This window comes from Rhagoletis zephyria, unplaced genomic scaffold (assembly GCF_001687245.7).
Source record: "Rhagoletis zephyria isolate East Lansing unplaced genomic scaffold, Rhagoletis_zephyria_1.1 Rzeph_scaffold_00811, whole genome shotgun sequence".
Classification (NCBI taxonomy): Eukaryota; Metazoa; Arthropoda; class Insecta; order Diptera; family Tephritidae; genus Rhagoletis; species Rhagoletis zephyria.
The window spans coordinates 53385-68440 of NW_016157895.1; the positions used below are offsets into that span (position 1 = coordinate 53385).

General features: G+C 36.1%; 1 protein-coding gene across 1 annotated transcript; it reads right to left on the reverse strand.

Annotated features, from left to right (window-relative positions):
- Positions 1–6204: 6204 nt before the first annotated feature.
- Positions 6205–7097, reverse strand: LOC108361657 (uncharacterized). The gene is made up of 2 exons (XM_017614341.1): positions 7088–7097; positions 6205–6974 (listed from the first exon to the last, which is right to left on the reverse strand). The coding sequence occupies exons 1-2, from the start codon at positions 7095–7097 to the stop codon at positions 6376–6378; spliced, it is 609 nt and encodes a 202-aa protein (XP_017469830.1). The 3' UTR covers positions 6205–6375.
- Positions 7098–15056: the final 7959 nt, after the last annotated feature.

The following is a 15056-nucleotide window of genomic DNA, read 5'->3' on the forward strand; positions in this document are numbered from 1 at the left end:
ATCGACAAATTTTGTTCAGCGATGAGGCTCATTTCTGGTTGAATGGCTTCGTAAATAAGCAAAATTGCCGCATTTGGAGTGAAGAGCAACCAGAAGCCGTTCAAGAACTGCCCATGCATCCCGAAAAATGCACTGTTTGGTGTGGTTTGTACGCTGGTGGAATCATTGGACCGTATTTTTTCAAAGATGCTGTTGGACGCAACGTTACGGTGAATGGCGATCGCTATCGTTCGATGCTAACAAACTTTTTGTTGCCAAAAATGGAAGAACTGAACTTGGTTGACATGTGGTTTCAACAAGATGGCGCTACATGCCACACAGCTCGCGATTCTATGGCCATTTTGAGGGAAAACTTCGGAGAACAATTCATCTCAAGAAATGGACCGGTAAGTTGGCCACCAAGATCATGCGATTTGACGCCTTTAGACTATTTTTTGTGGGGCTACGTCAAGTCTAAAGTCTACAGAAATAAGCCAGCAACTATTCCAGCTTTGGAAGACAACATTTCCGAAGAAATTCGGGCTATTCCGGCCGAAATGCTCGAAAAAGTTGCCCAAAATTGGACTTTCCGAATGGACCACCTAAGACGCAGCCGCGGTCAACATTTAAATGAAATTATCTTCAAAAAGTAAATGTCATGGACCAATCTAACGTTTCAAATAAAGAACCGATGAGATTTTGCAAATTTTATGCGTTTTTTTTTAAAAAAAAGTTATCAAGCTCTTAAAAAATCACCCGTTAGTAATAAGTTTTTATACTTAATTTTTTTGAAACTAGATAAACATTGGCCGTTATGAGTGGACCAAAAGTTGGCTATTATAGTAGACTACTACGAAATTCCCCAGAAGCTATACATGTATATATTACCGGACAAACCCGATCTTAGGACAGGCTCCACAGTATTTTTGAGCAGAACTCCTTTTTGGGTAAGCGGCCTCCGGCCGCGCTTCAAAAAAATAACCCTCATCAGTCCAACTCCAACTACGCAGTCCACAATATTGTTGCGTCCAACTTGATTTCGATTGTGATTGTGGGCTGTGTGTGTTTTCGTTGACAATTCTTTTATCTTTTGTTTACAGTTTTGCTACGAAAAAGCGAATTCAATATTTTTGTCTTTCATTTTCTTATCATTACCAACCTTTTTCTTTTGTTCATATTTTAATTTGGACAGCCAATTGACAGTAAATCACAGCTAGTACATTAAAGATGATAAATCATGACGACAAATATATCTAAAATACTAGTGAAGACATCGATTGGAATGAGTGGAACGTGAGTTTTCAAGTATTTTTCAGCGAAAACTGGTTTTCGTTTGATAGATTTTACATGGACGAAAACACAAGTTTTTAGGTCGAAAACCAGTTATAGCAACGAAAACATGTTTTCGATGTCGGTGCGAACATGGTATAAGGGGTATTTAAAAAAATAATGTACATTATTTGATCGCATCTCTCATCTTTTTTACCTTCCTTTTATTAGCTCGGGATGTAACTATGTAATATTGATGCGCCTAAAAGATGCAGCGATTTCTATTCTCAAGTTACATACCTGATGACAGTACGAATGGCTATTATAATAGGGAGGTTCTAGTTTTTTAAACTATAATTGGTGATTCGAAATAACGCACATATGTTTGTACATATCCCCAATCATAACTCACAATTTCGTATATATCATAAAAAAAATTTTTCTTTAGAACAAAATTTGTGTTTAAAGGGCAGAAAAATTTTAAAAGCTACTTGAGTAAACGGCCCTAATTTTTATATTTTCATAACACAACCATTAATAACATAATTTTTTCTAGTCCAAAATAACGTTGCAATATATGAAGGAACATCTACATTTGTCAAAGGCTTTATAACCACTGCATCTAAACAACTTTTAAATACGGACCAACTTCTAATGAAATCGCAGGTAATAAATCCATTGAACAAAAATACTACGTTAGCACTAGTTCGGCCGACGAGTCTCCGGAGTTACTATTTTACCTTTTTCCAGTCCTATTCTGCGTTGGTAACATACATTTTGTTACCGGTAGATAAAGTTCCAGGTAATTTTTCAGCCCTTTTGACATTCGCTCACTGGTACATTTTCTTACCATCTCATAAGCAGGTAACAAAATGTTGCCCTGTGAAGTATGCAACACCAGAATTTAGACAAAACTTCATAGCTGAATTGCTGAATAGATTAAATTGTTGCCAAGATACTTAGAATTGCGATTACAAATGTCAAACTGAACTAAGGAAATGTCAAAAATCGATCGTTATCTTATAATCAACCTGGTTAACAAACTCGACATTCGTGCTTAAAAATAATTCGTCTATAGATCGATAATTGGTTATGGCACTACGACCGGTAGGTCTATTGTGCCCTTAGCTCATCACAATACCTCGACTAGCCCTAGAGAGACTCTAAAAATGCGGTGATAGTGTAAGTGGTGAGAGTCGGCCTCACCGTTCCCAGAGTAGTTCTGGAAACCCAGGCCAACGCACCATAGGACACTATTGGTGTTACTATCATGGTGTACATACATTTTTAGACTCTAGGAGTGCACCCCCAGGATTTTCCCGCTAGACGTTTACACACCATCCTCGCTCTCGTAGCCTTCGAGGTGACCACATCAACATGAGTCATCGACAGAAGCTTAGAGCCCAGGATAAGTCGCAGATACTTAACCTCTGTGGCGACATTGATCGTGACCCCATCCAAGGTCAAGTTCCTCATCCCCTGAAGAGTTCGTTTTTATAGTAAAGGGGACTATGTCTGACTTGGAAGGATTGATATTTAAGCCACACCACTTTTTTGCAAGGTTGAGTCCTCTTTTTTGTATGATGTCACAGAGAGTACTAGCGAACTTCCCTCTATACTATATCATCCGCGAATCCTTGGCATCGCACGCCCTCATTAGTGAGTATATGCAGTTCGTCACCAACACAGCTCCACCCGTCTTCTGGACACTCTTTCGTCGTTTGTATTTGAACGACGCTATGACGCGATCCTAGTCTGAAGCAACCTTGCTATCCATCTGTGGATGATTGGATGAACATTATGTTCCTCAAGTGCTCTGCCGACTCCCAGGTGGGAGGCGTTCTTGAAGGCCCCCTCGATGTCAAATAAGGCTCATCACACTCAAAGGCCCCTTGTATTTATTCTGTCAGAGTTTACAGCGCAGTGTACGTGGATCTGCCTACTCTGTACGCGTGGAATGCGTGGGGTGTGTTTCATAGTGTTAAATCTGATGGCATGGTCGATAATTTTCTCCATAGCCCTTAACATAAAGGAGGTTGGACTTATCGGCCTGAAAGACTTGGCAAAAGAGTAATCCGTCTTACCTACTTTCGGGATAAATATAACCCGTGCCCCGCCACACAACGAGAATGTTTGGCAGTGTTAAACCTGATGTTATGGTCGAGAATTTTCTCCATAGCCTTCAACATAAAGGAGATGAAACTTAGCGGCCTGAAAGACTTGGCAAGAGAGTAATTCTCTTACCTACCTTCGGAATAAAGATAACCCAGGCCCCCGCCACACCACTGGAATGTGGGCTAGACTGTTCCTCATAATATCCACAAGATGTGGAAGTAGGAGCTCCGCACCCTGCTTCAGCAACACTGGACACACGCCATCCACACCGGGAGCCTTGTACCGTTCAGTTTATCAGGCTATTAGCCAGCTTCCTGTCCGATGGAGGTGGCCTGTTCGTACGAGATCCCGTATCCCAGAGGTTGGAATGGCGTCCGGGAAGTGGGCCGACAGCAAGGTGAGTGCCCTTTCCTGTTCAGTACCTGAAAAGTCCCATTACGTAGCCTAATAGCCAACCTGATCCCTGTTTTGTCTCTCGCCAAGGCTTTGTGAAGCCTAGCAGCTGCAGAAGTAGATGCAGTGTTCTCACAGAAGGTCCTAAAGCTGCTACGCTTAGCCTTTCTAATCTCCTTATTGTATTTTGTCAGACTGAGATACCCCCATTACCCGGTGCGCTTTTCTCGATTGAAAAGTCTCCGCACTCTTTCCTAAGTACTGAGAGTTCGCGTGACCACCAGGGAGGCTGGCCCTTTCCCTTTGGCCTTGACATGGGACAGCTGGAATTAAAGGCATCCAAAATAATGCCATTCAGCCTGTTGACCCTGTGCTCTAACTCCATACAATCAACCTTTCTATGTTGTGCCTCTAACTTGGTTAGGTTCAACCTTAGTCTTAGACTATGTTCAAACATGCCAATTATATGAGGCAATTAAGCTTTAAATTGCGGCATTGAGTTTGGTGTTCACACACACGTCAGCTGCGCAATTAGCGATACGAAATCAGCTGCTGGATTACCTACAATGATGAAAAAAGTTTGTACAATCGTACCTTTATTTAGTTTGAAAGTACATTCCGTACAAACACACAATTTTAGGTACATGTAGAACGTAACCAAATAACTTCTCAGGAAATCAGTTCTTATTTTTCTAGAGCGGGCAACTGGTCTAATAGCTTCCCTTTTTTGTGAAGGGGCATACAAATGATATAGAAGCGTGGTCAAATAGCGCAACTGTAATTGATTTCGCTAGATACACCGAAAATATTTATTTTTAAAACATCACATCGAAGAACTGGGAGGAAAGTGATTCACCTTTTCTACAACATAGTTTTGTCTCGCGCTGCTCGAAGAGATTCTTTTCATAACCAAAATTTGTTTAATGTGATTACCAAAGTTGATATGGTATCGATGGGAATTGTTATCCTCCTATGTTTTTATGTAGAAATACATATCGTCGATGTTTTTGCAAAACCGCCCATCGCCCAATTGCAAAACCGCCTATCTACGGCACTCAAATTTTACAGGAGAGCGAAAAAACGGTTTATTCTTTTAAGGCGTTGCCTTGATAGGCGGTATATTCTGTAGCTATTATTTCACAAATCTGTTGTTTTAATAACGATTTAACGATTTTTATGCATAAATCTCGATGCCTGGAGTTCAGGGTTACCAAATCTCATTTTTGCCACAACGGCGATTTAGGCGGTTTTGCAAAAACATCGACGATATTTACTCTTTAGGTACATCTGTCTACTTTTAGGTAAAGTTTTCCGTAAATTAGGTAAAATTTTATAATTCACTTTTCCATACCTGATGGAATATCAGCTGTAAAAGGAGACCAGAAACAAACAGCTAACTGCCCTTTGTTTTAATAAACATACCTCCAAGTCAAAATTAAACATACCTACCAGGGTTGCATTTAGAATCTGACACAAATTAATTGCCAATTTGAAATTTTGTATGATAAATTGGGTAATAATTAATTAATAATAATAAGGAGAAGATTCTTAATTGTCAATTAGGTGCCTGTTTGAACATAGTCTTAGTACTTCCTCGTACTTAATCCAGTCTGTTTTCATGGGGTTTTTCTTGGGGTAACCTGTTCGAACGTCTGCTCCCAGTGTAAATCAGATAATCCTATGATCAGACAGTGAGGGCTCACTGAGCCCCGCCACTGATCAATCAGAGGACTGGCCATTCTGCTGCTGAGGGTAATGTATTGTAATTCCTCTCTGATCGTAGTGATGCACGTTGGTTCATTTCCAACATGGTGAAAGCACAGGTCTTCGCTAATTATATATTCCAGAAGGCACTCACCCCTACGGTTTGTGTTCGAGCTGCCCCACTTCATGTTGTGCATCGCATCCAAGTCGTGTCCTGTGGCAGTATTCTAAAAGCTGCTGTACCTCCATCTCCTTACCATTCACTGTTAGAGTAGCCTGGACCGATACCAGATCCTGTGTAAGAAACTCTGTAATGCAGAAATAATTAATATTACTCTTTAGCTCTGGGCCTCTCACAGGAGAGGTCCCAAGTAACGATATTGCTGTTGTGATTGAGGCCCCTCACCTGACCCCTGTAGGTTCACGCATCCTGTATCAGTAGAATTCCCAGGACCTCCAATACCAGATTGACTGTACTAAAATTAATTTAAATATTGGGAAACTTTAAACAGATAAGAACGTAAATTACCGCTCTCGTTTTTGCGTTACTTTACAGAGTTTTTCGGTTACTGAACGACAGTAAAAGCTAACTAGCCACAATTTCGAACCCTTTTATTAATGTACAGACTTTTTATAGGGTTTATGAATTTTATACGGGTTTTTACTCTTTAGATGAGCAGCCTTAACGTTTAAACTTGTTAACACCAGTGGTTACTTCTATTTACATATATATTTCTTTCAGGTTACTATGCAATCAGTTTTATGTTCGTTAAAAGATTCAAAAATGAATATAAAGCAGCTGCATGAAAAAAAACAGTAATGTCTTCACCACGAACTTTTTACCAACTATTAACCTGTAATTTTATATAGAAGAATAAAACTCCATAAAGAAATTAATTTAAAAATGTTTGTTTTTCAATCTTCCGTATCCGAAGCGGTAGCATATATTTGGCTGCTCGCTGAAGGTTCCAATGGTACATAAGTTGAATGAAAACATCGGGAAAATATAGTGCGCAGATCTGCCCTTTCTTGTCGCTTTGGAGATTCTGGAATGCAATCCTCGTCGTCAGAGGTTGAAGATCCCACGAACTTGGGTACATCTGTTTCACGTACTGTTACGCTGGAATCTGTTTTATTGTGTGTAATCTGCGATATTTCTACCTCCATAGATACAGGTTGCAGCATGCTTCTATAGGAGACTGATTTCGCATTAGCCGGCCGATCATTATTTCGAGGAATACCAAGAGAAGAAGGAAAACTTCGTTTATCTCTGCAACTTTCAAATTGAAATAACGATGAACTATTGCTTATCGTCGATTCTTCGGCAATGCACTTTTGCTTCAAATCCTGTTTAAGACTTTTAGATTGATTTGCTGCCTTTGAAGGTTTCAATTTCCGTTTTCGGGCTGTTTTCAATGCTGCAGTTTCTTGGACTTCGGTTTCATGACAGCTATCATAAAAACTTACTTCTTCTGGTGACAACGTTGACATGATAAGAAGGCAATGAATATCATCTGTGTGTTACACTCGCAAACACCGGACTATTGAAAACAATAATAATTAATAAACAAAGATTTATCGTTAGCATAGTATGGAAAGGGTCTAATTCACATCGTCGCTGAAATACAAAAAGTCATAGCTAAGGCTCGGAATCTTATGCAAATGCATGTTTTTATTGGGCATCTTCAAATGGAAATGGTTAAATTATCTTTACGAATCATGAAATTTCTTTTAAAATGGCACTCAATCGTTAGTGCATATTTTGCAGTGAATGCATCATTTTGCATATAGCAAAAAATACCCGATTTTGCATACTTGTACATATTTTTAGTATATTTTACAATAAATGCATGTGGCTTTTGCATATTTTTACTTTTTATGATTACAACCATTTAAGTTTAGTGTGAAATCTCTTGACAAAAAATTCCCCTTGACAAAAATATTGGCTTTGAGACACTCTCTTCTACCTCTGTTAGATCTCAATTAGTGGAAGACTGTAGGAGACAACTGGCGTATATATCTGATCAATACGAAATTACCCAAATATGGGTGCTGGGACAAAGGGACATTTATATTAACGAGACAGCGGAAGAATTAACAAGGTGTGGTTCTGTACTGAATGTGTCCTACACGGTGGACATGGGCGCCTCACTCATGAAGATAAAAGTAACAATTAACGAAATTTATCACTCGAAGGCCAAGCAGAGGTGGAACCGTACAAGATCGTACAGGATTACCCGGCAGTTCTGGGTTTAAAACCAAACCTCTCTTAAGAATGAGCAAAGACGATACCTACAAACTTACTGCAGTGTGCATACTTTACTCGCCCGCTGGGGTGCATGCCGAAAGGATTGGATTACCCTTCAACAGGTTCTGTCGCAATAGCGATCAAATTCCAACTGCGACACTTAGAGATTACTGCCAGAAACAAACTAGAAGGCTTTGAAATTATTTTTTTGTGTTATATAAATTGGAAGTTTATATGTTATTAAAATGTTAAAATATTAGTTATTATTTGCTCCATATGCAAGTGATCGGTATTTTCGTCGCACACGCGCCATCATGTTCTGCACGACTGCATCATCGACTTTACGCGATGCGCACAACTACTTTGTTTTGCACTCTTCAATATTTTTTACTGTTTAACCTGTTTTTTTCAAGATTCTTTTCACAATTGACCAATATCCCCCAATAGGACGTAGCTCTGGGCTATTGGGTGGATTTCAGTCGTGAGGTACAAAAATGATGTTATTTGCATTATACCACGGCAATGTGTCCTTGGCATAGTGGCAACTTGCCATGTCCGCCTAGAACAGTGGCTTACTACCTTATATGTTGATAACTGACGGAAGACGCTTTCATTGTCCCGGATGGGAAAAAAGGGCTTGGAAATTTGGACTCCATTTTCAGCTTACAACTTTCAGGGGCATATTGACGACTTGCAGCAGTATACAAATCTTGACCTGCAATACAGTTTGAATTTTTAAAGCAGTAGGTTTCGTAGTGCATAACAATGCAGTTGTATTTTTTAATTTAGAATTAATACAACTTCCGAATATAGGATTTCGATGTAACATTCTACTTTGCGCTTCGGTCTGGCGCTGTTTGAGCTGTAGAACATCTCAATGAAGCTTTCCGCTTTACCTTTTGTACGAAAAACTGCGATCTCCGTACGGATTTTGCAACATAACGCGACAAAACCTTCGGATCTCGCGAAAACGCACTGAGGACCTTCCGAGCACTGTTTTTATCACTTTGACCATGCTAACCCCCGCTCCCTGGTTTTCTCGTAACTGCCAGGCCTTATTTGTACCGATAAAAAAAACCCTGCAAACTGTCGAATAGTGCAATCTTAAGTTTTTAGCAATTTTACGTGTACTTAAGGCCGGATCATTTATAAACTCGTGCAAAATGGTTTGTCTCGTTTCTAACTCGGTTGCCATTTTTAACTTAACTAGGAATCAAATTCAAATGAAATTTCTTCTACGTCCAACTAAGGTCATGGTCAACTTATGATATTTGAATTTCGAAATATTGAAATCTTTTTGGGTAAGTTATAAGCTTCCCAAAGTGTCGCAGTTTTGGTGTGTTCACCCTTTAGTTTCGCCCAGGTAAAACTAATTTGTCCTAAGATCGGGTTTGGCCGGTAACATATATATGTACATATCTAGCCCTAACCGCCAAAATAACCTAAGCGACATTTTTTTTCAAAATCTTCTTTTTGATGCACAAATGCATCTAGATGCTCTAGGAATATTTCTGCAAAATTTTGAAAAAAACTATAACTAAATGTGAAAAAGTCGGCTGAAATTCGAAAAGATTACAGTTTTTGAAATCGGAACTTGCTACGATTTCAAACTTCACATATTCTGACTTGGTAACGTCCCCCCAAAGTAGTATAATTTGAAATTCCATCGTTCGAGACCAACTCAGTTGGATTTGGTTCAAGGACACCGTGTACTTTCAGCCACACAATACATATATTGACTTAAGTTTTTTTTTGCATCGAGCTTTGTTTGACATGCCTTAAGTTACTTTATCAGATAGGTTCAAGCTTAAGTATTGTTAAATGCGTATAAATTTAATTACTGTCGTTTGTTTTGTTACTAATCAAATATTTTTCAACTTAAATAATAAAGTAGATTTCAAAACCATGTATGTATTATTTATTATATGGTAGGACAGCTTCTCAAACTATATTGATGCAATTTTTGTATGTTAAGTTGTTGAAAAATAATGAATATCTAAATCCCGAGATTAGTATGAACGTCGTCCCGAAAATTGAAAAAATTAACATCCCTAGTATGTATGCTTGCAGGAGTTGTTATTGTATTTTGTTGATGATTTTCTGTTGAGCTATTCATGGTTATTTGGGTTGGTACATAAATTTGCATATGTTTGATGTTTGCAGCTTTTTGTCCTTGGATGCGAAAGCGAAATGAAATCACTTGTTGTCTGGCGCTTAGTATTTAATCAATGTTTTCCGTAGTGAACTAATGGTGATTTCGTTGCTACCAAAAACTTCGCCTTTTGATTGTCCCTTTCTCGTTTCGTTTTCGATTCTAAATTAAAGGCAAAGAGTGAACAAATTTTGTGTTCGTTTCTTAAAATGTCACACTCTTGCAAGGCAAAAAATGCACATTCTCTGCCCTGTGATGCTTTGTCAGGGGAATGGGTGCCTTGAAAATCAGATAGTTGTTTAAAACGACAATATTATGAAATGCGTGAGCTAGGCAAGGACAAGAAGGCAAAAACATGCCTTTTTACAGGATTGAGTGTGACATCAAACACATTTTACACCGCGGAAGGGCAACATTTTTTTTGAAGAAACAAAATCACCTTAAGTGTTAAAGCATTCGTACGATCAACGATGTACAACGATATGTACACTTAGGCCTTTTTATGCTGTATATGCGTTCCTCAGAAAGCCGCATAAAAAAGTTCTTTACTTTCATACAAAAACAGGGGATGCGTTCCAGAATATAACGTATAAATTTAGATACTTCATGTAAAAAATTCTAAAAAACCGCATACAAAATATCCAGTCAGGCAATACTAAGCAAAACAAAGCAATTTATTTCTTCACTTAAACCCTTATTATTCCATGTAAAACTGAACATTAATGAAATAAATAAAATTGTGTATGCATTTTAACCAAAAACAAAAAAGTGCCACAATAAATACATTAATTATGTAAGAATACAAAGACAAATTAATTATCAGAAGCATTGTCTCTTACACACTGAAAAAAAGTAACAACAACTCTCAAAAAAGCAAAATCGGTACAGCGAAGAAGTGGTTTGGAAAACCGAATAAATTTAAATCCGCGTAAAAAAAAACGCATAAAAAGAGACCTATGTGTAGATACATATGTATATATATTTTGTTTTATTTTGGACTAATAAGTATACTTTTTATAACTTTTTTCACATGACAGGGGTTTGTAACAGCCTACATGAATCGAGATAGATATAGACATATGGATATATAAGTATCAAAATGCTCAGAATGAAAGATAAATAGTTAAAGTTCGCAGAAATACATAACTTACTTTACGATATTTTAGTAACTACTTAAGCTTATTGACTCAAAATTAATTTTCACAATGATCTCTTTGCGGAAAATAAGAGTATCTTAAATCTTGTTTTGGTGAATTAAAACTGTTTTTGTTTTTGTCGTTTAATTGTTTTTTGTTTGGAAAAGCTTTTACGTCGCTTAAGTAAGTTAAAAATAATGAAACAATGAAGTCTAGAAATAAAATAATGTAAAAAAAATATTTTTTAAAAGCAAGCTTTTATTTAACATGTACAATCAAAGGAATAAAATAAAGTAGTGTAACAAAAGATTTTTTAGCAAGAAAATTTTGTCAAAACTGCACTAAAATGAATGAAATAAAATTAGTTAAAGTCTCATTAATGTTACTAAAAGCCATTTAGTGAATGGAGTTATTCAAACTCTAATGAATATTACTAACAATTTGTACTAATTTACTTCGTTTTTAAAAAAGCTTGTCGCGCGAATAGCAAACCGGCATTTAAATATCTGCATACATACCTAACCAATTATGCATGTACGCTGAATTCGCTTATGTTTTGTATTAACATACATATGTACATATACCAGCTGTTAATTTAACTTAAAGAAATGGCGTGCCGTCCATTTCCGCTGTAGTATATGTAAATGGCGTATATTTAGGCCCAATATTTAACTTCTTCTGGCGGGGCGACATCTGGAGTCTTCTAATTCCTACAACGAGGTTCATATCTAAACTAGGTTGATATCTTGAATTTGCCACAAATAGCTTTGCTACACTATCGCCGGCAGCTTTAGCAATTTTATAGTGGTTTTACGTTCTTTGCCAAATTACGCTCTGTTAGCCATAAATCTTACTATTTTTTGACCGCCTATGAATCAAGACCCCTGGACCATATGGGGAATTCATTAATATATTAAATTGCATTGTCATCGTGATTGGGACTATGCTGAAAATTTCAAGTCTCTACCTTGTCGGGAAGTTAGTTTAAAATCGATTGGAAATTTCCGCGATTCCCGCGGGATGACCAAGTTAAATAAAAGCTTTTAATAAAAAAAGAAGTCTGTTGAGGAGATGTGGTGATCTCCGAAATAGCTGCTATAACTTCTACCGCTTAGACTTTGTTGCTTTTTCAATTTTTCCTAATAAAAACGATCGTGGTTTTGTTTTTGTCGTTAAATTTTTTCTCCTTAAACAACTTTAGGTTTAAAACAATTTCAGGCTCTTGGAAAAGCGGTCAAAAAACCTTTTAAAAAGGATAAAAACTACTTATTTTTTGTTCCCTGATTTTCTATATGGCTCATGATTTCTTAATTGCAAACAAAAAGTCTATATGAATTTAAAGCGGCTAAGAGTCGCTCCATCCATTATCAGGGCTTCGGAGCGGAGCGGAGCAAGGAGCTAAGGAGCAAAGGATTTTAGCTGGAGCGGAGCTATGTAGAGCAAAGAGCTAAAAAAATTAGTTGGCTTCTTAGCTCCTTAAAAGAATTTTCTATATTTTGTTTTTGTTATTTTATGGCCTAGTAACGATTTATTTGAAATATTTTCATTGCTGTTTTTCCACAAAAATTCAAAAAAAATAATAATAACGGCCTCAAGATCAATAAAAACGTAAAAAATTTGCAGTTAATAAATCTACTTAAATTTTTATTTTTTTGCCACTGAAAACAACCGTGTTAAATAAACTTATTAGGGAAGCAGTTTATCCCTAAGTTAATCGCACATTCGTGTTTAGTAAAGCTAGTCACAAGAGCCAATACTCCACTGTCTAAGCTTCACTAAGCACACTCTAAAAAAAAGTGGTGTAGATTTCCTACACTCTAAAAAATTTTTGTTTAAATTTGCGCATATTAAGATAGGTAACCAGTTTCCTCTCTTAATGAATGCAAATTTAAACACTGCTTGCTTACTTTTACATATCATATGTGTGGCGTAGAACAAATTTCAAATTTGTTTTTTGAGTTTTAAACATTTATTGTTCACATTTTCATAGTTTACACATAAAATGTTTAAAATTTCCTCTAAAAAACTTCGTTTAAATTTACACATATAAAGAGAGGTAACCAGTTTCCTCTCCTAGTGTGTGCAAAATTAAACATTGTCTGTTTACTTTTACGTATCAAATTTATCACGTAGCGCACACAAGGGGTGGGTTTTGGGGTTAAATTTATTATGATTTAAGAAATTTTGATAGAAAAAAATTTCTTTTCCATTTCTTGTGCGTCATTTTGTAAGAATTTTTCTTTTTTCTTGAGAGCTCTTTAAAGTTTAATTGCGAATGAAAACATTGTCCTAAAAATATGCAATGCATGCTCACTTACTGTTGCTTTTTAAACTTTACAGCCTAAAAAAGTTTACCACTGATATGTACTTAAGAAGCATTCGAGGATTTAATTTGCCAACTTGGAATTCGTTCCACCAAAATGAGCTACATGTTAAAAATACAAGTTCAGCTAAATTTTCGTTATTCGAAGTATTAAAAAATGAGAAACAAGAAATCGACGAAAATGAATAAAAAAGTGTAAAACTTTCGTGAAATTATTTAATTTATTTATATTAAAATTCTTTTGTAAAATGTTGTATTACTTTTGAAAGTTGAGTGCATCTTTAACCGTTAATTTTTTCATGATTTACTGATCGGATCTAAACCAAATTACGGGACGACGGTACTATCTTTCTGGTAAAAAAATCGGTTCACGCAGTGCAAAGTTATGCGGTGAAATAAATAAAAGAAGTAAAAATACTCCGAAGAACTGACAACCTCCCCTTTTTTAAAGCCGGTTGAAAATGTTTGAGTTCTTTGTACATTTTATGTAAATAAAATGCAATTTATGAAACTTTAAAAAGTTTATTTTTTTAGTTCATTCTGTACATAAAACTTGCATAAATGTATTTTAAACAGCGAATTTTCAGTATTTTCTGATGATATATATTTAGAAGTATAAACTCTTTCCCCCAAAAATATATTTCTGCGTACGCCCGTGGCACTTAGTATTTATTATTTGTAAAAAATATATTTTTACCTTCAAAATGTTTGTAATTTTAAACATTTAATGTGTATATTTATGTGTATATTTTAAACAACTCATGTTCAAAATCGATTCTTGAACATCTTGTGCGTATACTTGAACAGATTCTGGTTGAAAAATAAACACTTTTCAGTAGTATTTTTACATGCACTTTTTAGAGGGTAGCTAAAAGGTATGTTACTGATTTCCTACCTTATTATTCGCGAAATTACATGCTAGATTATTTAACGAATAGTTTGTTTAAATTTCGGACATTTTAGAGTGAAATAATATAGCTGCTGTGGTGTGCGTAAATTTACTACGAACCCTGCAAACCATTTTTTCAGAGTATTCTGCATTGTTAAGAAATTTTAAAGAATTCGTTAAGAATTAATTCGATTTATTGCCGAATTTTCTAAAATGAAATAAATTACGCACACTTCCATTCTTTTACGAAATTTCGGAAGAAAATCTGTGAAGCAACGAAAATAATGGTGCTATCCCTGCAAACCATTTTTTTTTCAGAGTATTGTGCATTGTGCATTCGTTAAGATTTAATTCGATTTTTTGCCGAATTTTCAAAAATTAAATAAATTACGCACACTTCCATTCTTTTACGAAATTTCTGAGGAAAATCTGCGAAGCAACGAAAATAAAGGTGCTATGGAAGAATATCTTTCAGAATTTTTCCAGAATTTCCTTTATTTTTCGTACAGAAATTTCTTTACGAGTTCGTGTCGACCACTTCATATAATTTTCTTTGAAAATTCGTAAAAAAAATAGTTACAGAAATGAGATACTCCTAACGATTTTCTTAAGATTTAGGGAAGTTTGGTTTGCAGGGATGTGAAGAATATCTTTCAGAATTTTTCCAGAATTTTCTTTATTTTTCGTACAGAAATTTCTTTACGAGTTCGTGTCAACCACTTCATATAATTTTATTTGAAAATTCGTAAAAAAATCGTTACTGAAATGAGATACTCCTAACGATTTCCTTAAGATTTCGGAAACTTTGGTTTTCAGGGAAATTATGTACAACCCTGCAAACCATTTTT